Source organism: Lepidochelys kempii, chromosome 3 (genome assembly GCF_965140265.1).
Source record: "Lepidochelys kempii isolate rLepKem1 chromosome 3, rLepKem1.hap2, whole genome shotgun sequence".
NCBI classification, from domain to species: domain Eukaryota; kingdom Metazoa; phylum Chordata; order Testudines; family Cheloniidae; genus Lepidochelys; species Lepidochelys kempii.
This window is the reverse complement of record NC_133258.1, coordinates 56,532,975-56,557,160: the sequence shown is the minus strand read 5'-3', so window position 1 is coordinate 56,557,160 and position 24,186 is coordinate 56,532,975. Positions and strand designations below refer to the sequence as shown.

Below are 24,186 nucleotides of genomic sequence, written 5' to 3'. Positions count from 1 at the left end.
AAGAACTGTAAAGTAAGCCTGCGCGCACACTTAAGAAAAATTTTTCAAAAGCGCCTAAGTGACTTAAGAGCCTAAATGTCATTGAAAGTCACAGTGTGATATAGGCTCCTAAATGCTTAATTTATTTTTGAAAATAGGATTTAGACTCCTAAAAATAGGAAACAAGTGACTTAGAATACCAGTGTTGCATATAATGCATCCATGAAGTGTTAAGAATGGCTGGCTTCTTCCTTAACATCTTTCATTTGGGGAGAGTCTTATTTCTGTTTCCTCGATATTTGAAGGAATGTTTGGAGCAGTGTATTTAATTAGTTTCCTCCATTTTGCTGGGTGCCAAGGATTGCAGGTTCATGTAAATTCTTCTTGTCATGTATAATCTGTGACTTGTTTGGAAAAAATCTTTTAACAGCTATTGGAATTTCTGCCTTATGGTGGCAGCTGTTGCCTTGGTGAAAAGTCACAGGGTGAAATCCTGATCCTGTTGAAGACAGTGGCAAAACTCCCACTGACTTAGTAGTCAGGATTTTACCTCAGTAAATGGATTCCTATCTTGCAGTGGCAAAGATTGTGAATAGTTTCTATTCTGTTTTTTTCACAGAAAGTTTGAAGGAGGGCTAATGCATATAGTCAGTAGTCACACACACCACGGACACGAACAATGTAACATCACAGCTGCTTTAGTTCACAGTATTAAGACCAGCACTACGGCATTTCTGGAGACAAATGAAAGGTTACAGCTTGTGAACAACTATAACTATTAACAGACTTCTGCATAGGACAAAATGTTCTTCAATTTGTTTATAAAGTGCTCCAATTAATAGGGATTGAGTGTGGTAAAGGAACTTGGCTGTTGGTGTCATTAGTGCATAGTCCGGTAACAATATGAGGGCTGACAAGCAGATCCTGCCCGACAGTGGCTGCACCCACAGTAGCATCAGCGTCCATATTACCAAAATTAATCACATACAAAATTCACACACTGAGCTCCTCAGGGTTCACTGGTTTAACTTTGTAGGGGTTCCCACAGTGCATTCTTTCTTAGGGGCTCTTGGCTGGCTGGTTCTTGCTCACATGCTCAGGGTCTAACTGATCACCATATATGGGGTTGGGAAGGAATTTTCACCCAAGTCAGATAGGCAGTAACCTGGGGTGGGGGTTTGGGTTGCCTTCCTCTGCAGCCTGGGGGTGTAGGTCACTTGCCAGGATTATCTGGGTATATCTCAATCATTTCTCTGCCATTGTGAGGGGCCTCAGGCATGGTGCACTTCAGTCCCTCCTATTCTCTGCCTGTGGCTCGTAATAGTCTAATCTTCTGAGGGCTGTGATACTTTTGTCTACTTCTGGTTGTTGGGTTTTGTGTGGGTGCTGGGGAGATTGGTGGCCTGTCATATACAGGAGGTCAGACTAGATGATCTAATGGTCCCTCCTGACTTTAAACTCTCACTCTGTGAATTATTGTGTGTGTTCAAGTCCTATTAGAAAGAAATTCCCTGGCAGACCACTGCTAGTGGCACATTTGCCAACAGTGACCACCACCACCCTTCAAAAAAGTCCCATTATGTGTCACTGAACTACAAAGTTCACCAGTTACGCTAAGTCAAAAAGACTAAAACCTCAGAATAATGGGAAGCTACATAAACCCTGTCTCTGCAGTTACTACAGCATAGAAGCTATTTGCAGTTGTTCAGTTTCCTCCCATAAATGAAGCTTTTTCTAGCCATTGCACTTGTAACTTCTTGAGCATTCAGTAAAGGAAAGAAATACCAGAGGGCCTGGTTCTGCACAAAGTGAAGTCTGAAGAGAATTTTGTCATTGACTTAAATAGGACCAGAAGCAGATACTACATGATCATCACTCTTCTGTGTTTTTGTTTTCAGGAATGTCACCGGCGGAGGCTGCTGACACTGCATTGAATTATATGAAAACCAGGGTGGGTGGATTAGGAGGTGTCATAGTTGTCAGCAATTCAGGGGACTGGGCAGCAAGATTCTCCACCAAGCAGATGTCTTGGGCTACAGTGAAGGATGACCAATTGCAGTATGGCATTTACACTGGGGAGATACATACGAGCTCTGTATGCAATTCTGGGGATGAAGAAAAGTGGACAGTACAGCAGGACAAAGATCTCAGTCTTCATGGGGTGCAGTAAAAATTGACGTTATCTTTCTGAAAAGATTTATCCTCTATTAAATGTTCCCAGAATGCACCACATTTTACAAGCAAACTGAAAGAGGTACTGGACTTAAAGATAATGGATGTGGATATGGTGATCGTTTTCAATGTCTCTAGAAAGCACCAGGGCTGGTATCCTCTTTTCAAAAACCAGATAGAGTACAGGTGTGTAAAAGGGCGTCCCCTCATGTCTGGGCCTAGCGCAGATGGCTCTCTTCTAGCACCCTCTGCCGACAGTTGCGCCAGCCCTGTAGCGGTCTGCCTCTTCTTGTGACTCAGCCTCTCCAGCGAGGTTCCATCCCTTCTAGGGTAGTGAAGTCCAACAGATAATCTAATGTCCTTACGAAAGGTCTTCAGCCCTGATTCTGGCCCCCTGTAGTCCTTAGAGCTGCTTATCTCAGGGCTGTCAAAAGTCCTTTTCCATTTATATCGGGGGCTTCATGCCACCTTCCCTGATGGCCAGCAGGGGAACACAGGTCCTCCCCCTACGCTAGGTTCCAGTCCAAGGACCCTACAACCAGCAGCCAAAGTCTACCATGTCAGACTCCTTACTGCTGCCTCTTTGGACTTCTTCCTACCAAGTCTGTCAGCAGACCTCTCTCACATCCTCTATAAATTCACCCTCCTTTCAGGGTCAGAACTTCCCCCTGGAATCTGCCAGTAAATCTCATACCAAGTGTACAATTTAACCCATCTTCACTTTTCATCCCTCCTAAGTTTCCCTTATACAGTCCCTCAGTTAACCACCTGCCAGGGCTCTCTTTCGGGAAGTCCAGATCCTGTCTTTTATCAGAGCTCAGCCCATTGAAGCTTGTTTGGTCCTAGTGGCTGTACTGTGTCTCACCTGGCCTCTTGCTAGACTTCTCTACCCATAAGAGGGTCCCAGGGCCAACCTTCTTCCTAGACTTCCTCCTCAACCCTCAGGGTCTTGCTACTCTCTTGTACCTGAGGAGTGAATGCAGAATTCTTCTCTCTCCCTGAAGGTCCCCTCTTTCTTTTTCTTTCTGCTTCCTTTTTTATGGTGCAGCAGCCTCCACCTATGAGGCTATGACTGCCACCTACAGCAGTTTTTGTATAAGCAAAATCTATATCCTCTCACCCAGTACTGTATCCTTAAAAATCAAAGAAATTCTTTTTTAATACTACCCCATTTTCCAATCGTTTCAGACTATATTCTTTCACCTTGGGTGCGTCTCAGTTCTTCATATAGATTTTTTCTTTTTATGTAACTGCCCTTGCATTGCCACAGCAGATGCTTAACTGTTTCTTGGACTATAGGTGTCCATAACCCATTTTGTGCTTGTTTAGTAAATATAAATTACCATTCAGGTCGGAGTGACCTGTTAGCCCTCTAAATGTATAGCTACTTCACTTCTTCTATCATGGCTATTAAGTATACCAATATCATCAAGTTTAGGACATTTGTGATAGGACCCTTGTCCTTTTTTTCTCTTGGGTTCATAGTTCTTGACATTCCTTCTTAAGTTCTCTCTTAACCAAACTTTTGAAGTCCTGTATACTCAGAGGGCTCTTTATGTCAATCTCATTTTAAGGCATTTTTCACTGCTTTATCTGCCATTTTGGTGCCCAGTATCCCAGCAAGCACCAGAATCCACAATATTATGATAGGTATACACAATTGTACTCTCTTTAGTTAAGAATAATTGATTGAACCAGTGCTGCTTTCCGAGGCTTCCTTTCTAATCACCATTATACTTGATATACCTGTCATAATGGCCACAAAATTGCGTAGTCTCATAGGTCTCTTAATTCCAGATTCAGAGATACAAAAGTCCCTTCCAAAGCTGTGTTCTCATCTCTAGAGCAGTCAGTATAGATTTGGCAATGCTGACCCCATTTGCCATGTATAAACTCATAAATTATAGCCGTCGTATTTGATAGTCCTGCTCTTACCTTTGTTGTATCATATAATTTCAAATCCACACCTGGAGAGACAACCATCCAGCTACGGTTGATTTCCCATGACTAAGATTTTTATTTCTTCCAGACCTTCCTTTTAACCCACCTTTTGACCCTGTTTTCAGGTGGGAGTTTGTGCCTACTTAATTCCCAACTGTCTCGTATATTTGTTTAGTACTCTTATCTTTGCTAGTTTCATTAACCTTCGCTGAAAAGGTTAAATCTAACAATTTCTACCTAAATTTATAGGCATTTCTTGGGTTGCTACCTGCAGCACACAAGAGAGATTCCAGAGTTGTAATACTTGCACAACATGTGATTCCCAGAGCTTCGCTTGGATCTTGGGCTCTGACTTAAAAAAAAATTTTTTTTTAAGTGTTGTTTTAGAATTTGATTTAAAGTCTTGGTATCTGTAAATGGTCTTATTAATGCCCTTTACAGCATCAACAGTTTGTTCTTATCTGCACCCCGAGTTGTTCCCAGCAATACTTTTAAGCAGATTCATCCTATCTTTATAGTTAATTCTGATATTCTGATATCACCATTATACTTGATATACCATATATCTGTAACCCTTCCAAGTTAGTTTATTGAACATAACTCCTAAGAATGTAACATTTTGAACTACCTGATTTTTTCTGTTTAGAGAGATAGGTTCCATTCTTCCCCAGTCTTCCTTTTTGGTGAAGATCTTGCCCTTTTTGTTTGGGCAAGTGAGAACCTAAATCCCCAAGTATCTCCCCATTCTGAAATTCCCAAGTGCCTTATTGGTTCTCTCCACAGCTATCTTAAGTCTTCTATATTTGGCCCATATATCACAGTCATCCGCAAATAGACTAATACCTATTCCTGCCTGTATACTCCCCGGGAGAGCATTAATAATAATATTAAACACTGTTGGGCTGATAATACTCCCCTGTAAAATGCCATTAGTAAATTTATAAATATTTGACAAACTGCCCCCCCCCCCCGACTTGCATGGTTCTACCACTTAAGCAATCTCTTATCCACCAAAACGTTGTTCCTCTTACTTCAACTGCGGCTAGTTTATACATCCAAGCTTCCCTCCATAGCATGTCATACGTTTTTCTGTGTTCAAAAAGACAGCTATCAAAATCTGGTTTGTATTTGTTTCTAATCTTACAATATGATCAATTATGCATCTTCCTTTCCAGAAACCACTTTGTACACGGTTTATAATTTCATTTTTTCCAAGTACACTACTAATCTCTCATTTATCAGTCTTTTCATAATGTTGCCCACACAGGATGTCAGGGCAATAGATCTATATGCATGAGGTCTTTGCATAATTTGCCAGGTTTTCCTATCAATATAACTACCGCTTAATTCCATTCTGCTGCCAGTATTCCTTTTCCCCATATTCTATAATTCAGTAAAACAAGTGCTCTTCCAGTATGTGCTTAAGCATTGCCTTACATATGTTATCCTTACTTGGGATAGTGCATTTTTACTTTTGCCTGTAGCTTTTTTGAGTTCCTGTTTGCTGAAATTTTCATTCAGTACATCATCTTTATATTCTACCCTGTCATGTAAGAGCTCACAATTTTCTTCAGCAAACATTTTTTGTTCACCAAACTCCTTTCTTTGATTTTTATCACTACTAACTTTTTGGAACTCTTTTGCTAAAATATTCATTTTTCCTAAGTTAGAAATGTCAACTTTATCATTTACTATAAGACCACGTATAAATTTTTGTTTTTACTCCATATCCCATTCATTCTTTTAAATTGTTTATTTCTCTCTGAAACCTTGGAATCGTTGTTCATTTTCCCACAATACTTTATCCAGCTCTCTTGCATTTTTAATTCTTTGCACCACTGCTTTACATCTTTTATAGTTCATTAAGTCCTTGCTATTCATTGTACTTTTTGCTTGTTTGTATATATTTCTTTAATTGTTGCTTGACAACCTTCGTTCCACTAGGGAACTGGATATCTGAGTTTCTGGCAGTTTGGTGTCTTACATATAGCTAGGTTGGCTGCTGTTACAACTCCCTTTATTGTATTATCATGAAATTCCTCTAGATTATCACTTATACAATTGGATATTAGATATTCAGCACATTTACTGTTAGAGTCCCCAGTTTGCCTTTCTAAGGCTCTAGGTAGGAATTTCTTCAGTGTTTTCAACATTACCTTGGCCTCTTTATAGATTTCCCAGCTGCATTTACATTCTATATTGCTTGTTGCAATTCTCAGATCTAAACATACAAAGGGTCTATCCACAGAATTAAACCTACTAGGTGCTCCAGTATCGAGCAATACCAGGCTGTGCAGTTCAATGAATTGTTCCAGGCATTTGTCATTATAATCAGTTTTCCTGCTTCCTCATAATTCATTATGGCTATTAAAATCTCCACAAATAATATCCAGGCCTTTGACACCCTTAACTAACTCTTCCAATTCTAGATTGTCTAGGTTTTTTTTAGATGGGTTGTGAATCTTAGTGGTTTGTATAAAGGCAGTGCTATTCTGCAGAGGAATCTCAACAGCATTGTACTCAAAACTTACGTTCTGTACATCTATGTCAATGTAACTAAGACCTTCCTTTAGAGCAGGAAGCGTCTTTATAGTTGTAGTTATTTCTCTGTCATGTCAGATTATATCGTATCCTGGAAGTCTAAACATAAGTTCTCACTAACCATGTTTCTTGTACATGTATCACATCAAGGATTTTTTTTTTCATTTAAAGTTTCCTTTAATACCTGACCATGTGTTGTTAAACTACGTACCAGCAAAAAAAAAAAAAAAAAAATTAGAAACACATTGCTTAAACTGCATTACTGTACCTTCATTTAAAATTGCATCAGTGTGTTCTATTGAGAGATGGCCTATATGTAAATACTGTTTTGCTACTTTTGGTATTCTTTCAGTCTTCTTTCCTGTCTATAAAGTGCAATTATTCACTTCTGTCATAAATGCTATAAATTTCTCATTGTACTACTTGTAGGCATCTTCATCTGTCCCTCTCCCCCCCCCCCCTTATATTATCTTTCTGCCCTGGTGTTACGTGGTATTGTACTAATAGCACTCTTCCCTCAGTGGCATTTTCCCCCTTCTCCACATTCCACGCTGAATGTGTTTTAGAACTTCCACACAGAATATTTTATTTTTCTGCTCCAGACTTCCTGCATTTATAATCACCACTCATTTCCTTCCCCAGCTGGGCTTCATCTTTAATTAAGCCTAACCTACCCTCCTGGTGCAACCAGGTAGGTTGAAAGAAAAAGAGGACTTGTGGCACCTTAGAGACGAACAAATTTATTTGAGCATAAGCTTTCGTGAGCTACAACTCACTTTCAGAGACAGGATGGGGTATATACTTCATTGCAGGGCAGTAGCCATGTGTAAGTTTCTGCAGACTCCCAGTTAACATGCCTCAATGCTGTGCTAAAAAAGAAGCCATGAGTCATGACATGAGAGTAGTTCATCTCCATCCCCAGTCTCGGAGACTGCCAGTACCATTGATGATGAAGTGAACACCTAACCACTAAAAACTGAGTTTTGACCACCTTTGAACACCCATCATACGGGTAACAACTGTTGGTTACTGCCAACTAAGTTTCTAAATACAATAGAAGCGTAAAAGCCTACCTTATTAGGCACCAGTTCCCAGACACTTTGCGGGAGGGGGAAAGAGAGAGAATGATGCAAAGGAACTGTAGTTCCCTGGTTTGGGGAAAAGCTAACAATAAGGAGCTTTAATTTACTTAATTCACACATGGTAAACCTGGAATTTAAAAAAAAAAGAATCCACACTCTAAAACATTATACTTGTAGTTTGAACTGGGGGAATAACATTTTTGCAGTACTATGATAAAGATGAAAACGAAGCCTCATTAATAGTAAACATAACAGCATGCAATCTTCACTGCCTAGATAAGAAGTTGATAGGTACCCTTATCAATACATAGATGAGAAATTCATGATGATTAGCAGGAAAGTAGTTCTCTGAAGCAGTGAATTCATAAAAGCAGATTGTGCCACCACAAATGCAATTGTTTCTGTTAACAAACCTCCCTGATACAATGCTCATGCTTATTTGTACTGTGTCTAAAGCACTTGGTAAAGTTGGAAGGGCTTTAGACCACAGCATTATCTTTACCTTGTTCCTACATAATTTTACCATATTAATCTGTTTGACAGTGTTTTTGTGAAGGAAAATAATCTTTTAGTAAGATTCTTTCATAACAAACCTTTATGCAATAAATTTTTCTATTAGCCACACCTATTGTGTATTATTACTGTATAATTTAATAACCAGTACATCTTTAGCTACTGCTATGACCCGTACTTTTTGTGAAATTAGATCAACTAATAGTATGGTAGCAAACATGTTCCCTTATAAAATAACCACAATAAAAATAACACATCCTATGCTTTTTTTAAATTCTCTATGTCCATATCCTATCTACAGTAAGCAAGCCATGATGCTGAAGTGGCTTATACAGAATGGTAGGGTTGCCAATAGTATTTAGTATCCTTGGCACTTTAACCCCCATCTCAATAGGAGTTACAGATGAGTGGGGTCTAGTGGCATGTGGACAATTATGGGCCAAGCGTAGATATTCTTATGTACCAAATGTAATCTTGGAGCACTGATATATTTATTTGCTTGCGGGAGAGTATGGAATATCCCTGGGCATTATCAGCTGCTTGTACAATTACAAAGGAGTTTAAGATGAGTCTGTTACAAGTCTAATCCTGTAGAAACCCTTCTGTGGAAGCTCTATGGAGCTCTGCAGATTTAGAAGGAGCTCTGCTAGACTCAGCAACACTCCACCATCACCTTGACTGTACTTCTTCATTTTCAGATTTTTAATTAAGAAGAAACAATTTTGTGGAGCAGTATAGGGCTAGATTGTGACTTGGGCAACATGCCTATGCATGGGAGTAGAGAGGAATAACAACTCAGCCCTACATTACATGCCAAGGTTACATTTTGATCAGAGCTGCCATCTTAGAGAGGCTTTCCCAACTTTCCAGCCCATGGCCTTGGGGTGAAGAACACCAGAGATCTCCAGAGAACACAGGTCATTTAAAGTGCTGCAATGTGATGAACATCTGTCATGTGTAATTCATTCTCCCTCATTCCTCCCCTCGTGGAGGAAGTGTATGTGCAGTGAAGTGTTTTGATAGGGTTTTTAAAATATGCTGTGTGCTTAGATTACAGAAGGAAAGGTTGAAGAAGTGTAGCTTGCATTTGGAATGAAAGGGGGTGAGGTTTGGGATGGTCCTTAGACTGAGGAACAAACTCCACGCTATTCAAGGTTGACCCTGGAGAAAGCTCTCTCTCCTGCACAGACAAGGTTCACACTTGTGGTAGGAAGCTCTATTGTGCCTGATGAGTACAGTTGTTGACCACAGTCGTCATTCTGGAGCTTCAGGCAATTAGGCTCAATTTAGGCAATTTTTAGTAGCCAAGCATTTCCAGTTTCCCTTCAACCCCAGTCCCTTCCTCACAGTCTCTTCTGCATCTTCTAGCATCCATCCTTGTGCCCAGTGTGCTGATCCAGGCTTTCTCCATTGGAGCTGGATTGCGCCATCAAGCTGGTTGTAACTGGGACCCAAACTGCTTCCTGGGCTGATCTCCCAGCTTTCATGTCACTCTAGTGTGGGAATGTTGACACTGCGCACTAAGCCCAGCCTCTGGCTCTGGTTTGAGCCCACGTACAAATTTGTGTGACTTGGGGCAGCAAGCACTCAGGACCCGGGTCCTGGGACCCTGCTGGGGAGGAGGGTGGTTCAGTGTCCAAGTCTCATTGTGACTCAGGTCAAAGCCCTGTCATTTTGCAGTGCAAATGCAGCCCAAACCACAGACCTCAGTCAGAAGGTCTGTCTAATGCAGTATGGACATGTAAGAAGGCTGTGAGACCCGGGTCCAGCAATGGTAAGCCCAAGTTTACAATGCACCATGGACACTCAAGCCTGGGCTTGGAAACACTGAGTGCAGAAGCCGGGGTCCCACAGATCTGGGTTTACAATGCAGTGTAGACCTACCCTATGTGGCCTCTTGAACCACCAGCAGCACTAGAACATGGACCTGGGGCTTTCTTCAAGCCAACCAATTGGTCTGGATCTGACCAGGTGTCCCATAACTAATCACCTATCTGTAAGGGGACTGTTGCCCCCTTACTAACATTCAGTGGGGGAGTTTTAGTTGCTAGCTCCCAGCACTCAAAGGGGGACAGGTCAATGTGGAATCAAAACCCTGAGACTGACAGACCCTAGGAACAATGGGGAGAGGTCAATGCTCCTGAATGACAGGGCAGGCTGGCTAATCAGGGAGTCAGGAGGCCAGGGAGGTCCCGTCCTCTGTGTGAGCTGGAATTGCCTGGGTCAGACAGAGTGGGGCCGAGCTAAGGAGAAAGCAGGGCTGCAAGCTGAGCTGGGGATCAGAGCTGTGCCAGATCCAGAGGGCCCAGAAAAGCAGCCCAGAGAGAGCAGACCCTGTCCTGGGAGCAGAGCTGCAGCCCCAAAGCCAGAGGCACAGTCCAGAGAGAGCAGACTTGCCCTGGGAGCAGAGCTGCAGCAACCAGAGCCAGAGGGGCCAGAAAAGCAGCCCAGGAAGCAGGTCAGTGCTGGGAGCAGAGTCACAGAAATAGCCTGCAGAGCAGACCTGTCCTGGGACCAGAGCTGTAGCAACCAGAGCCAGAGGGGCCAGAGAAGCAGCCAAGGGAGCTGGAGGCAGAACAGCAGCCATGCTGAGGCAGAGTGGAGCTGGAGCTGGGGCTGGAGCAGTCTGGAGCCGGGTGTCATGAGCAGCTGAGGAGAGCGAGGGGGGACCCTGGGCAGTGGGCCCAGCACAGGGAGACGCCTCAGCCAAGAGGCTCTGCAGGCCAGACTTGGAGGGTGATTGGTAACCCCGACAGGGCGGGGGCAACGCTGGGAAGAAGGGCCCTGCCACCTAGAGCCTGAGAGCGTGTGACCACCACCAGAGCGAGTGTCCAACCCACAGCATCCCTGCAGCACAGCCAGGGCCTGAGAAGGAGGCCTGGGACTTACAAGGGACAGACTGTGAACTGCCCGGACATTCCAGAGACACTGTTTGTGATGTTCCCTGCCGCAGAGCGGGGTGATGTGTTTCCTTTAACCTTTCCTATTTTCCCTTATTCTTTTTAAAATTAATTGTTGATAAAATAACTTGCATTTGCTTCAAATTGTATGTAATGATCAGTGGGTCAGAGAAGTGCCCAGTGCAGAGAGAGTACCCGGAGTGGGGACACCCTAGCCCCTGTCCTAGGAGACCACAGCAGGGTTGTTGGTTGAGCTCCCCAGGAATCCTGGGCCCAGCCTTGTTGGGGTTATGAGGACTCTGCTAGACAGGAGAGTCGAAGGGGAGTCCTCAAGGGCAGGGAGGCCACTGAGTAAAGGAAGTGGGAGCGAGGACTCAGATCCTTTCACTAGCTCACTTCACCGGGCAGAAGCCAGGAAAGTTCCTCACAACAGCAGGACAGTTCCCCCGCTTACATATCTCCACTAGAACAGAGCTACACTCCTCTCTGAAGCAACATTCCCCTCTTCTAATGGGAAGGGAGCTGGCAGCAGGAAGTCGGGAGTAGGGCTTCCTGTTAGCTCTCTAGTAAATCAGGGCTCTGGGGATGGAGAGGCCAATGCCTCCTCTCTTCCCACCCCCTAATCATCGAGCATTTGTGGGGATGTAGGCCTAGTCATCTGACAGCAGTGCTGCTTGCTGGCAATGTGGAGTGTGGGCTCAGCAGTGGGCTGCCTGCTTCTTGAGTCTGGACACACAACTGCATTGCCTGCTCAGATCTCCCCCCTAGCTCCAGACGTACACAATCCTTTGTTCAGGGCTGTATCTCTAGACACTATCTGGTCTTTGATGATTATGATTAAGAGTCTTCATAGTCACAGGTTTCCTGCCCCAAAGAGGTTCTATTCTGAAAAAACAACGTAGAAATAAAAGATCATAGGAGGTAACAAAAAAGCAGCGCAAGAAACCAGTGAGATTGAATGTGTTTTGTTACGTCCATCAGTAATTTTTCCAATTTGTTGAGTTTGGGGTTTGATTTTTTTAGTTACTCATAAGTTAATTCTTCTTTGGAGGGGAAGTAAAAGAGATCCTGGGTGTGAATTTCAGTCTCCCAGATGTGATTTCCAAATGACATTGAAACAGATCTTGGCACAATCTCAATGGCACTGGCTATTTTGTTTGCTTCTCCCCTGATATTCTTCTATAATAAATACTTGCTGTCGGTGAAATTTCAAATCTTGGTTACACCAGAATAAATCAACAGTACTGCCACTGAAGTCTAATAATCATGCCAATGGAAGTGAAATCAGACTTGGGCCCGCATGCTCAAGGTCAGGCTTTTCAGAAGAATTGGTCTACCCCATATTGCTGAGAGATATAAGATAGGTAGGTGGGAAAGTATGCTGTAAAAAAAGAGTGCTAAATTAAGCCCACTCTACCCACAGATGTGTGGAAAACAGCAAACTGTGTAATCACAGGCATTGTCACAGAGACCCAGAAGAGTAGTTAATGCACTAGGAAATAAGTAAATCCATAAAAGGGAAGGGAAATAAATGGCAGTGGACCTCACAAAAAAAGCAGGATCAAGGATATGTGGATGAGCAAAGAGGCAGGCTACATCAGCCTGGCACCAAGATTGCAGATATATTAGAGGCTTGCTCAGGGTATGTCTACCTTGCCAGTGAAGGTGTGACTACAGCTCAGATAGGCCTACTGCGCAAACTTTAATCTAGATAGCCTCCATAACAATAGTTTTGTAGTTGTGGTGACACAGGCTAGCAAACTGAGTATGTTCCCGGGCTCCCTTGTGGACTTGTACCTGGGAGCTTCGCTTGTGCTAAAGCCCAGCCTGCCATGTCTAGGCTACTTTTGTTACCTGTGCTAGCTAAACTAAAGCTAGTGTGGGTACGTCCACCTCATCTTCACCTGTAATACAGACATACCCTCACAGCAGGCAGAGTCCTGCCCCTCACAGTGTGCGTAACAGTGTAGACATACAAAGTAAGGGGGAGGAGAATCTCATTTTCCCTCCCACTGCACTCAGTAGTCTCATCCACCAGCGCACCGGGGACATGCAAACACCCAGCACTTATGTAAATTAGCTTACTAGAGCTAGTGCTGGCCTTGAGTTATTTTTCACCAGTTTCACAGGGTAGCATTCCTGCCCTTTGTCAATCAAAATTCTCCATTTTCAGGGCTTCTGGGTTCCTTACAGTCCCTGCGTAGCTACTTTTCTGCTGAGAACATTATAATGGTCTAATGTATCAGGCTGCATGCTAGCTAGTGAGCGCTATACTTTTGACCTTTTTTTGCTAGTGCTTTACTACAACTTAAACCATGTAATGCATGGTAGCATGTAGCTCATTAAAAACATATCTGCTGCCAAACATAATGGCCATGTTCTGTTATGTCTTCTTAGCAACATAACAGCCTGTCTGCTTCTCAGCACAGATCATCATGAACACATCACTCCCATGCACGTCTCTAGACCGGCTCCTCATTGAACATAGAGATCAATTAAAGGTCTCTGTCCTGATGTTCAAAGCCCTAGTTACCTAATCCTCCAGCCATGACCTACTACAACCACTATGTTACACTGGAACCATTACATTGTTGACAAGAGACCCTGCCGGGTGCAGGAGAAAGGGCTTTCACAGGCACTGAACCCAGATTATGGAACTCATTCCTGAAGTGATCAGAATGTCTGAAGAATATGCACATGTGCACACACCAAGAGTTTTGGAATAATTACAATAAAATCCGCATAAACCAAGCTATTTTTCCTACAAATTAGGAAGGAAGAGAGTGTGCAACCCCCTGATCCATGCATAGAGGGTTCTCCACATGGAAAAGAGGATTTGAGCAGGGGGTTGGACTATGACCTCTTGAGGTCCCTTCCAACCCTGATATTCTATGATTCTATGATTAGGTGTCATCCATACTGTGACCCAAGGACCCCTTGAGGCCAACTGGCAGAGGGCACGTGGGGTGCACAGGGTTTTACAGGGATCCCCTGGCATAGATATCTGCATAACAGTTCATAGAAGGGTGGCATATGGGTGTCTACTGATAGACAATAGCCCATTGGTTGTCGTAATTGAAAAATGTATGTACAGATAATATTTAAGGAGTTATACCTCTATACTAAAATTTATGTTCTTAAGGTCTTGGATTTAAGGCAGATCACCAGGAAGTGACATACCTCAGAAATGTTCCTTTCCAGCAGGAGGTAACAGACCCCTATCTCCCTCTCTAGTCATTGTGCATTATATGCCTCCCAGTGTATGCCTGCTTGCATACTGAGCCACAGGCAAATAAGAAATCTCCAAGATGAAACAAACAGTGCGGAGGGGGTATTCCTGTTTATGAATCAAGACAAAGGATTGTTCTGGTATATCTTGGGGGTGCAAGAAAACACAAGGGAGGCAAGAGGACAGTGTGTCTGTCTCATGAAAGGAGGGTCACAGCCAAATCTGACTGTAAAGCACTGCAAGGTTTTTGGGTGAGCAATACTCCGTTAGACATGTGTGTTAAGCAGATCGGTGATCTGAGGTGGAATTGATAATCTGGGTGTACAGTTGCTTTGGAAACAGTGAATCTGTGAATACTGCAAGTGTCCACTAGACATAGGGCTGGACACTCCAGGGAGACACTTGAAGGGCTCAAGGCTGCCAATTGCTAACCTATAGAGAGACAGGAGGGTCTGCGAGGCCTAGTGGACAGTGTCTGATTTGCCTCAGGCTGGTGGAATTGGGGAGTTGACCACCCACACCCCAGCAGGCACAGACAAGGCTTCCTCCTGCTAAGAGCAGATGGTTGAAAGGTGCCTCAGAACCCTAGGTACCGCCAGGAAGCATTGCACATATGGATGGAGGAGGTGGGATTGGCTGGATGAGAGAAAACTAGCAATACACTGTTTCCTTCCTTCCTGATGTCCTGCCTTGTAGAAGATGTTAATAATAATAACCACAGCCTTACTGTTCCAAAAAGGCTGTGCAAGTGGTGTCCAGTATTAAACAAATCTGAAACCTCAAGTCCAAGTGCACAAGATGATCTACATTAACTAATCTTTACAACTCCTCCCTGAGGTAGCTCAATTTTATCATCACTATTTTACAGATGGGGAAACAGATGCAGGGAGATTAAATAATTTGCCAGAGACCCCACAGGACATGAGCAGCAGATTCAGAATTAGAATTCTGAGTTCCTGGCTTCCATAGTCCTAAATTCAGTTCACTAGACTACGCGGCTTCTATTGAAAATACTCAGACAAGTAGCTCTTGATGCATCAAAGGAAACAGTAACTTGTAAATTATCAACGAGTTGCACAGTGGTTTAGTTGCACAATTTCCATTATTTGTGTGTGCCTCATACTTTTGGTAATTACTGTATATTTATAATAAAACCCAATTATAGCCTGAGGCATATTACACGCTTTTTTTTTTTTATTTAATTAGAAATAAAGAAGCTTAGTTATGATACAGGCTCTTGTCAGTTTGAGAGCAGCAAACATATTTCTTCAAAGCAACTTTTTCTACAGTTGGGTTACAAAGACTACATTTAGTCCTAAACCACAGTAACTCTCACCTCTTTCTATTTTTTTGTTCAAATTAGAAGTTGGAGAAAGGGACAGTTCCTATGGATCCAATTTTCAAATGTAAATGCCTTAACGAGGTCACTGAATTCCACATTTGGCTACTCAGATTGGCTCACCTGGAATAGGCAATTACGCATTTAAATGCTGAATTGAGTAAGTACAAGGAGGAAGATTTGGATGCATCCATATTTGAAAATGAGGCTCCCAGTATCCAAGATTACACAGAGTCATTGCCAATGATTAGTGACAGATTATCATCATTTTTGTGCATTCTAGATATCCAGTTGAGGTTAAAGAAGGCCAGTCATTCCTACTTAAATGGAGTATGTAAAACATGTCAGGCGAAACCTGGGAAGACTGTATTTTTGTTTTTAAAATAGGCTGGGTTTTTTTTTAAACAATATTCCCCCCACCCTTGTTTGTTACGTGATGCAGTAGCACAATGTAATTTGTCCGAGAGCCAAAACTGGAGACATGCTGAATATGTGAATACTAAGGAAGTGGTTTCCTTAGCAATAACAGGCTTGTGAAAGTCAAAACTTCCTTTCCTCCTCATGTGACCTTTTTCAAAGCAATTCAGATAAGGTACAATAGAATTGAATTCCAAGCACCCACAGCATAAATTGCTAAACAATGATTCTCCAAGTAGCCAAATTACTTCAGCTTTTTCTTAAGGGGAACTTGCCTTTTATTTACAGATTTCTAGTTACTTTTAATTTTCTTCTGAAATCAAAATAGCCAAAGCATACAAATAAATGTGCAAGAAGCTACCAAATACCAGCTCTTGCTGCTAAGCACCAAATACAAAACTTTTGTTAAACACAAAATTCTAAATCTTTCCTGTTGAGAAGCAAGGATCATATAGAACCTCTACCAACCAGTATTAGCAGCTGAACCTCCATGAGTTTAATTTCTATTATCAATAGCATTTTATTCAGAAGTAAATAAGCTTTGTGCAGGGACCTAAGTGGGAGATGGACTCCACCTCACCCCACCACCAGGCTGCAGCTGCTGTTCCAACCTGGAATACTTGTTACAGACCATCGCATCACTAAACAAAGAGAGAGAGGATCTCAGCCCAGGAAATGCTAATTATAGCTACAAGCATTTATATAGTGCCTCCTGTCCAAGGATCCCAAGACATGAATAATGGATTAAGCCTGAACTCCCTGTTGAGGTAGGGAAGTATTATTATCCTCATTTCACAGAAAGGGAAACAAAGTTGTTACTTGTCCAAAGGTCATAAAGGAAGTCCTGTTAGAGCATGTCCTGACTGTAGCAAAACTCATGAAAGAGAGAGATGCTTGGCTATCACAAATATAAAGCGGGTTTTTTAATTTGGCTGTTAGATGGAGAATGTAGTTCTCCCTGGCTCTCTAGTTCGCAGGCTAACTAACGACAGCCTATCCCGTCTAAGATCTCCCTATGAAATGGCCTGCAATTTACAGTCATGGAGGGGATTAATGAATACACTGAAATGACCTCCATCTTGCATTTTTGCCAGAGGGCTTTCCCTCCCCTTCCAGGCTTTAGAAACCCTGCCAAATGGGGGTGGAGTTTCTCAGGGACAAGCCTATAAAAGGTGGGTCAGCAGAGGTAAATGTTTGAGTTTGAAGCCAGTCCCATTGTATAAGATGGAAGAGTGAGCAGGGGACAATCCATTTGAAGATTTCTGTATGGAATTGTGGGGAGGAGGAGACAGAGATCCATGCTTTAGCCACAAAATGCCCAGCTCAAGCATGGATGATGGGGAAGTAGGCAAGCCCACTGCTCCATAAGGATTTGATTCATAGTTGCATGGTGGTGTCTTTGTACCAGTTACACCAGCACAGAGAAGCCATAGGGGGGATATAAGGCTCTCCTGGTGAGTGCACAGGGGACCTTTCCACCAAGCACATAATCTGGTGGTCCAAGCCTGCCACATGAGCACTCAATGCAGAGAGCTTTCTGGGGTAGGCAAAGAGCATGAGGAGGAAGCACAAGTTAGAATCACAGAAATCAGAAATATAGCGCTGGAAGGGATCTCAGAACGTGATCCACTCCATCCCCTTGCACTGAGGCAGGACCAAGGGCTGCTCTCAGAATTTCCCTAACCTGCATAAGTGCAAAACTGGCCCCCAGAGGCATAAAATACAAAAGACACCTTCGCTGGCCCCTTGCATTATCCCTACTAGTGGTACAGGGAGTTACTGGGCTCAATATAGGGGTAACTGCGAGAAATGCTATGGACTGTAAAAAGAAAAGGAGTACTTGTGGCACCTTAGAGACTAACCAATTTATTAGAGCATAAGCTTTCGTGAGCTACAGCTCACTTCTTCAGATATACAGGCAGTCAGACTAGATTCTCTAATGGTCCCTCTGGCCTTAAAAAACTATGAATCTATGAACCAAAATGTTTACAAAGTGGAAGCAGGCAAGCTACTCACTCTCGTTAAGATGGGATGGCAAAATGTGGTGGGGCACCTGAATTGCTGCCCATCACAGTTCAAATCTAAGGAAAGCAATTGGGAGGCTGTGTAAAATAATGAGGTGAGGCCTTTGTGGGGACCTTTGTTATAAGGATATCCCATTATTTCCTCTGCTTGCCGATAGGGTTAATGGCAGGGTTGTGGGAAGAGGGGTGTTGGTGAGGGAAGGGGACTTCAGTCCAACTTCAAGAGCCTTGTGTGAACCTGGGCTGTGGCTTGCGATGGAAAATGGACACTGAAACCTGGCTCAGTTCAAGTGGCCTCTGTGTTCCTTATGAAAATTTTTCATAGCCCTGCCCAGGTCACTTCTATTTCTAACTCCTATGAAAATGTCACTAGCACTTTTATATATTTCTTCCAAAGACTGATGGATTAGCAGCACAGCACTGTTCTTCTGCTTGTTATTGACTGCATCCAGAACAGCAGTTCTTCAGTGAACAGGGAGTGCTGCAAGACCTGGGACATGTTCTTCCTAGACAAGCTTATTACGCATGAGTTTTTCGCACATGAATTTCAGTGTGTTTTTTCTAACGTTTGAAATGACATAACTGATCTGTGAATAAAAACACAAGTTAATTAAAGCATTTCACCAATAAAACTCTGAAAGAGATTTAAGAGGACTTCAGTGTAATGTTACATTTATTTATTATTGAGGTGCAGGTCACAGCTCTATAGTTAAAATCACACAGTGTTTTTAATGTGGATATGAAATATATATACCAGGGGGTCCTTTGAAGTGAGAGCAGTGCAGCATGTGATTGGATAGGCCAATGAGTAGAGGCGGAGGAGTGAGACGGGTTGAGTCACCCATTCTAGCTGTGTGTGGGGCCCAACTTCAAAACATTTGCAGGCTTCCAATGGCTGGTGAGATGAAGGCAGCTGGGAGACTAAGAGAGGTAGCTAGCTAACTGGTGAGTATATCTGGGACACTTCTGTCTTATTGCTGTTGATTACCTTTGCGGGACAAAAGAGGAGCACTTTCTTTGCTTGGAACTTGCCACTGAGTTTGGTAGGACTCTGGGCTGGTTGCTGCATTGGCTGTGTTTTGGAATCTAGGCTTGGTTGCTGACTGGGCTAAGGTGTTCTGAAGTTAGGCGTATTAGCACCTGCTTTCTAGCAGTGAGTCCTTGGAAGTGAGAGCAGTGTAGCTTGTGATTGGATAGGACAGCAATTAGAGGTGGCTGAGTGAGAGGGGTTGAGTCACCCATTCCAGCTGTGTGTGGATCCTAGTTTTCAAAACTAGGCAGGCTGCCAGTGACTGGTACGACAAAGGCAGCTGGGAGACTAAAGCAATTAACTAGCTGTGTTCGCTAGCAGAAGAAGGCAGGGAGGTAGGGTTGTTTGTCATTTTTTCTTTCCTTATCTTGCAGGTACTCCACAAGGAAAAACAGCACGTCACCAACACCGCTGCTAGCTCCTCCTCTCCCTGCACCTGTGGTGGCCTCCATCAGACAGTCATCCTGACCCTTGAGCAGAGGCAACAAGTAACTGTGGCTAGTGCATTGGCTCTGCCTCCACCTCCTGACTCACCTCAGTGGACAGTCTGCAAAGCAGGCAGCGGGAAGCGCTGGGACTCCAGCAGCGAGGAAGGAGAAGCAGCCCTATGTAGCAGGGGTGGAGGGGAGAGGGAGGAGGCTCAGCCAGTTGCTCTCAGGGAGAGATGCTGCCTCCTTGCTCCTGGGCATCCTAGCAAGAGGCATCCTGAGAAATCTGGGGGGCGGGGGGCGGAGCACGTGACCCCACGTGTCCCCCATGCATCGCCTCTGGTCTGGAGGCTTCCATACCGGCCCTGGTCTTGCTGGGAACGCAGGCTGCATGTCACTGCCAATGAAAGCCAGGCAGGGGAACCACCCTGTGTGAGAGGTGTCTGTTGGTGGAGTCCCCTAGGAAGCAGATAAGAGAGGTGCAGGAGGAGGTGGCTTGCCTGTGTAACATGAGGACTTCACTAACAGGACACACATGGAGACATCTGGGATGGAGGATGCTGGCTGACTATAGATGACTACAGCAGAACCAAAGGAGGAACTGACTGCTGGCCACCTCGGGGAGTAGACAGCACTTTACCCCCCCACCCAGGTCCCCCATTCATCGAGGTGAAAAACCACTCTTCTGTACCAGAAACAGAAGGCGATGAGCAGACCCCACTGGCTGAGGAGAAAGATCCACTCGCCCCCAAGGCTTGAAAGCTCAAGACCACCACACCCTAGAGGTGGAGACATAGTGAGTTGATGGTGAGGGACTCTCTTCTGAGGGAAATGGAGGCATCCATCTCTCAACCTGACATGATATCCTGGGAGGTGTGCTGCCTGCCTGGAGCTTGCATCTGAGACATTATGAGAAGGTTGCTGAGGCTCATCCTTCCCTCTGATCACTACCCTATGCTGCTCATCCACATGGGCACTAAGGGTCAGACCTGGCGGTATCATGAGCAGATCAGCAGTGACTACAAGGCTCTGGGATCAAGGGCGGAGGAGTTGAGGATGGAAAGGAGCAAAACCTGCACCCCCAAGGACATGCACTCCTGAAGATGAATTCACGGCTGAATAGATGGTGTCAATGTGAGCTTCCTCAACCACAGGATGCTGTTCCAGGAAGAAGGTGTTCTGGAAGGAGATGGGGTCCATCTGACCAAGAAAGGAAAGATAATCTTGATGCATGGACTTGCCAACCTAGTGAGGAGAGTTTTAAACTAGGTTCAAAGGGGGCAGGTAGCAAAAACCACAGGTAAAAGTATACAAAAAGACAACTTTAACAGAGAGTTAGATTTGGGGAGGGGGACACGGAAAATTACAATAGAGTCATAGGACCCACTAAGGGGAAATCAGTGAGGGAATCTGATCAACATCTTACATATCTATACACAAATGCAAGGAGTATGGGGAATAAATAGGAAGAACTGACAGTAGTAGTACATAAGCTGAATTATGACTTAATTGGCATCACAGAGACTTGGTGGGATAAATCTCATGACTGGAATATTGGTATGGGGGGTAGCTTGTTCAGAAAGGACAGGCAGTGTAAAAAAGGAGGAGACATTTCATTATACGTCAAGAACATATACACTTGTGCTGAGGTCCAGAAGCAGGTGGGAGACAGACCAGTTTAGACTCTGAGGTAAAAAATAAAAAGATAAAAGAGGTAACCTCATGGGAGGAGTCTACCATAGACCACCAAATCAGGAAGAAGAGGTGAACGGGGCATTTTTAGAACAAATAACAGAAATATCCAAAACACAAGACCTGGTAGTAAAGCGAGATTTCAACTACTGAGACATCTGTTGAAAAAGTAATATAGCAAAAAACACAATCTCCAATAAGGTCTTGCAACGTATTGGGGATACCTTTTTGTTCCAGAAAGTGGAAGAAGTAATCGGTAGACAGCCATTTTAGACTTAATTCTGACTAAGAGGGAGGAATTGGTTGCGGATCTGAAGGTGGAAGGCAATTTGGGTGAAAGTGATCATGAAATGAGAGATTTAATGATTATAATGAAAGGAAGGAGTCAGAACACATAGACTTCAAAAAAGTAGACTTTAGCAAACTCAGAGAACTGGTAAGTAAGGTCTGAGGGGGCGAAAATGTAAGGGATAAAGCAGTTCAGGAGAAATGGCAGTTTCTCAAGGATATATTAAAGGCATAACTGCAAACTATCCTGATGTGAAGAAAAGATAGGAAGAATAGAAAGACGCCAATATGGCTCCATCAGGAGCTCTTTAGTGAGGTGAAAATCAAAAAGGAACCCTACAAAATGTCTAAATGTGGAAGAATTAGTAGTAGAATTGAGCAGGTGTCCTTTGCTCTGTTATTTGATAGGATAGATAATATGTTCAGGATACAAGGGCATTTCCACTTTTGTCCAGATGTGTTTTTGTGTGTTTGGGGTTTTTTTTCCTCTTTGTTCTAACATAGTTCAGTTTTACAAATGCTCCCATAGGCCATGGTCAGTGAGGCAAGATACAGCGAAAATGCATTCAGAATATTTTGAAAAATGACAAATAGTATCCTTTAAAGGTAATTTGGCTTAAAACATACCATAGAAACTTTTGTCATGTTCTTTATCGTGTTTAACTGGAACATATTTCAACAAGGTTGGTTTTTTCAGAATGTCTTGTTGATATGATTCAATTAATAAACTAGATTTCAAGTTCTATGCCTGTTATAAAATGATCAGTAGTAAAGTCATTTTCACAGAGCTGCTTTTTGCATATTATCCTTCCATTGACTGGATTCATTGGTATATCTTTATTTGTCTCAGACACTAAGGATATCAGTGATCTAATATAAACTGCATTGCCTGACGGTCAGAGCCTGTCATTTTAAGTTACTTTCCCAGCAACCCATTCACATACTTACTAAACAAATATAGATATTATACTATTGAGCTGGTTGCAGGGCCAGTCAGAGGGGGGGGCCATTTGGCCTGGGCCTCAAGCTCAAATTTAGACACTGGTTAATTTTTTGGCATTTGATGAGTTTCACAACTTGTTTTTACGCGCATCCCTATCGGACCAAAATGTGACACACACTCTCAGCTTAGAGCTGCAAATTTAATCAAATAAGAGATGTGATTTGGTAAAAGACATATTTTTTTTTGTTAACTGATATAGATTTTGTCATATTAAAGAGTTTAAAATGTTCATAAATATTAATAAAAATATATTGGTTCTGATGGCACAAGATTAGACCATGATGAACGTGTCCTCTCAGATCAGCTGATTATTTAAACAAACCACTACTAGTGGCTGGTGCTGGATCAAGTACGTGTTGAAAGGTAGAGAATTGTTACTTTTTAGTGTCTTTATAGTTTTATGTCTAGTTGACTAAGGAATTATTTATGTGTGAGAATTCCTCATTATTATCTTCATATGGTAGCTAAAAGAGGTGACTGGTTGTTGAACCCTAGCTTGGTAGCTTGGCCCTCATCATAGGCTTTCATAGTCTATAGGCCCAGATGCAAGGTGAAAATTTGTGAGGACAATCTTGTACAGTGAGTTTCGTGAGGACATACGTTTGAAATTTTTGGACATTATCCCTCCGTCTGTATCAGTGTCTGTGTTTACTATATATGTGTCATCCCTTTGTCTTCAGCTCAGCCTGTTATATTATACCTTGTGTGCTTTAGTTTTGATTCAGTGTTAAGGATAATAACCGTCTGACTGTTTCCTTTTGTGTTCTTAATTAGTATTCCTTTGTTTTAAGTCTTTTCAGCATTTGTGTACATGTTTACAGTAGACTATTTCAAGTGTATATAAGCTACTTATTTACAGCAGAATGTTTCAAGTGTGGATAGGCTACATTATTGACCAGATAGATCACTATGAAGAGGAGATCTGAAAGTGGTGCAAGCAAGAGACGTGAAAACAACTGAAAAAACAGCTAAGAACTCAAAGCCAATAACTTCATTTCTCAAACCACTGGAAAACACACCTTACGCAACAAACAATGCTACAGATAATGAAAACTCCGCAACTGCAACAGGTGATATTTCAATGCCAATATCTGAACATGAGGACAGTAGTCAAGAAGGAGATGTGCCAACAGTAACAGATGCAGCAGAAGAGCCTGTGTATAATCAAGAAACTCAACAGCAACAGGAAGATGTAGATCTTACGCAGCAAGAGCAATTCATGAGTACTACAGGTTCGACTGTGACTGACATTGGAATTATTGACAAGAGCAATGCTGCCCAAATGCAATCTTTTCTTCAAATTAGTTGTTTTGAAATTCCAAGTAACATTCCACGAGATGCTGACAATCATACTTTCCCTACTCATCTGCTGACAAAAACTCTTCCAAATGGTGAGACCTGCACAAGAGACTGGTTATGCTGGAGTATGGAAAAACAATCTCTGTACCATGCGCGCTGCTTCATTTTGAACAAAAGTGCTGCAAATGCATCAGTTCTCTCTGATCAATCAGGATGGAGCATCAACAGAGGTTGGAGGAAGTTAAAAGACCAAATATCATCACATGAGAGTTCAATGTCACACAAAAAAAACTGTTGCATGGAAATCAG

General features: G+C 42.9%; 1 protein-coding gene across 5 annotated transcripts in view; it reads left to right on the top strand.

Annotated features, from left to right (window-relative positions):
• ASRGL1 (asparaginase and isoaspartyl peptidase 1) overlaps positions 1-22,305 on the top strand; it is a 53,405-nt gene extending 31,100 nt beyond the window's left edge. For 4 of the 5 annotated variants that reach the window (XM_073336394.1, XM_073336396.1, XM_073336397.1 and 1 more), the window contains exon 7: positions 1,878-8,339. In XM_073336394.1, the coding sequence (XP_073192495.1) occupies positions 1,878-2,149 (272 nt within the window). In that variant the 3' untranslated portion in view covers positions 2,150-8,339. Of the gene's footprint in view, positions 1-1,877; positions 8,340-19,541 lie in introns of those variants that run through there. The other variant, XM_073336398.1, reaches the window with a different exon arrangement.
• The last annotated feature ends 1,881 nt before the right edge of the window (positions 22,306-24,186 follow it).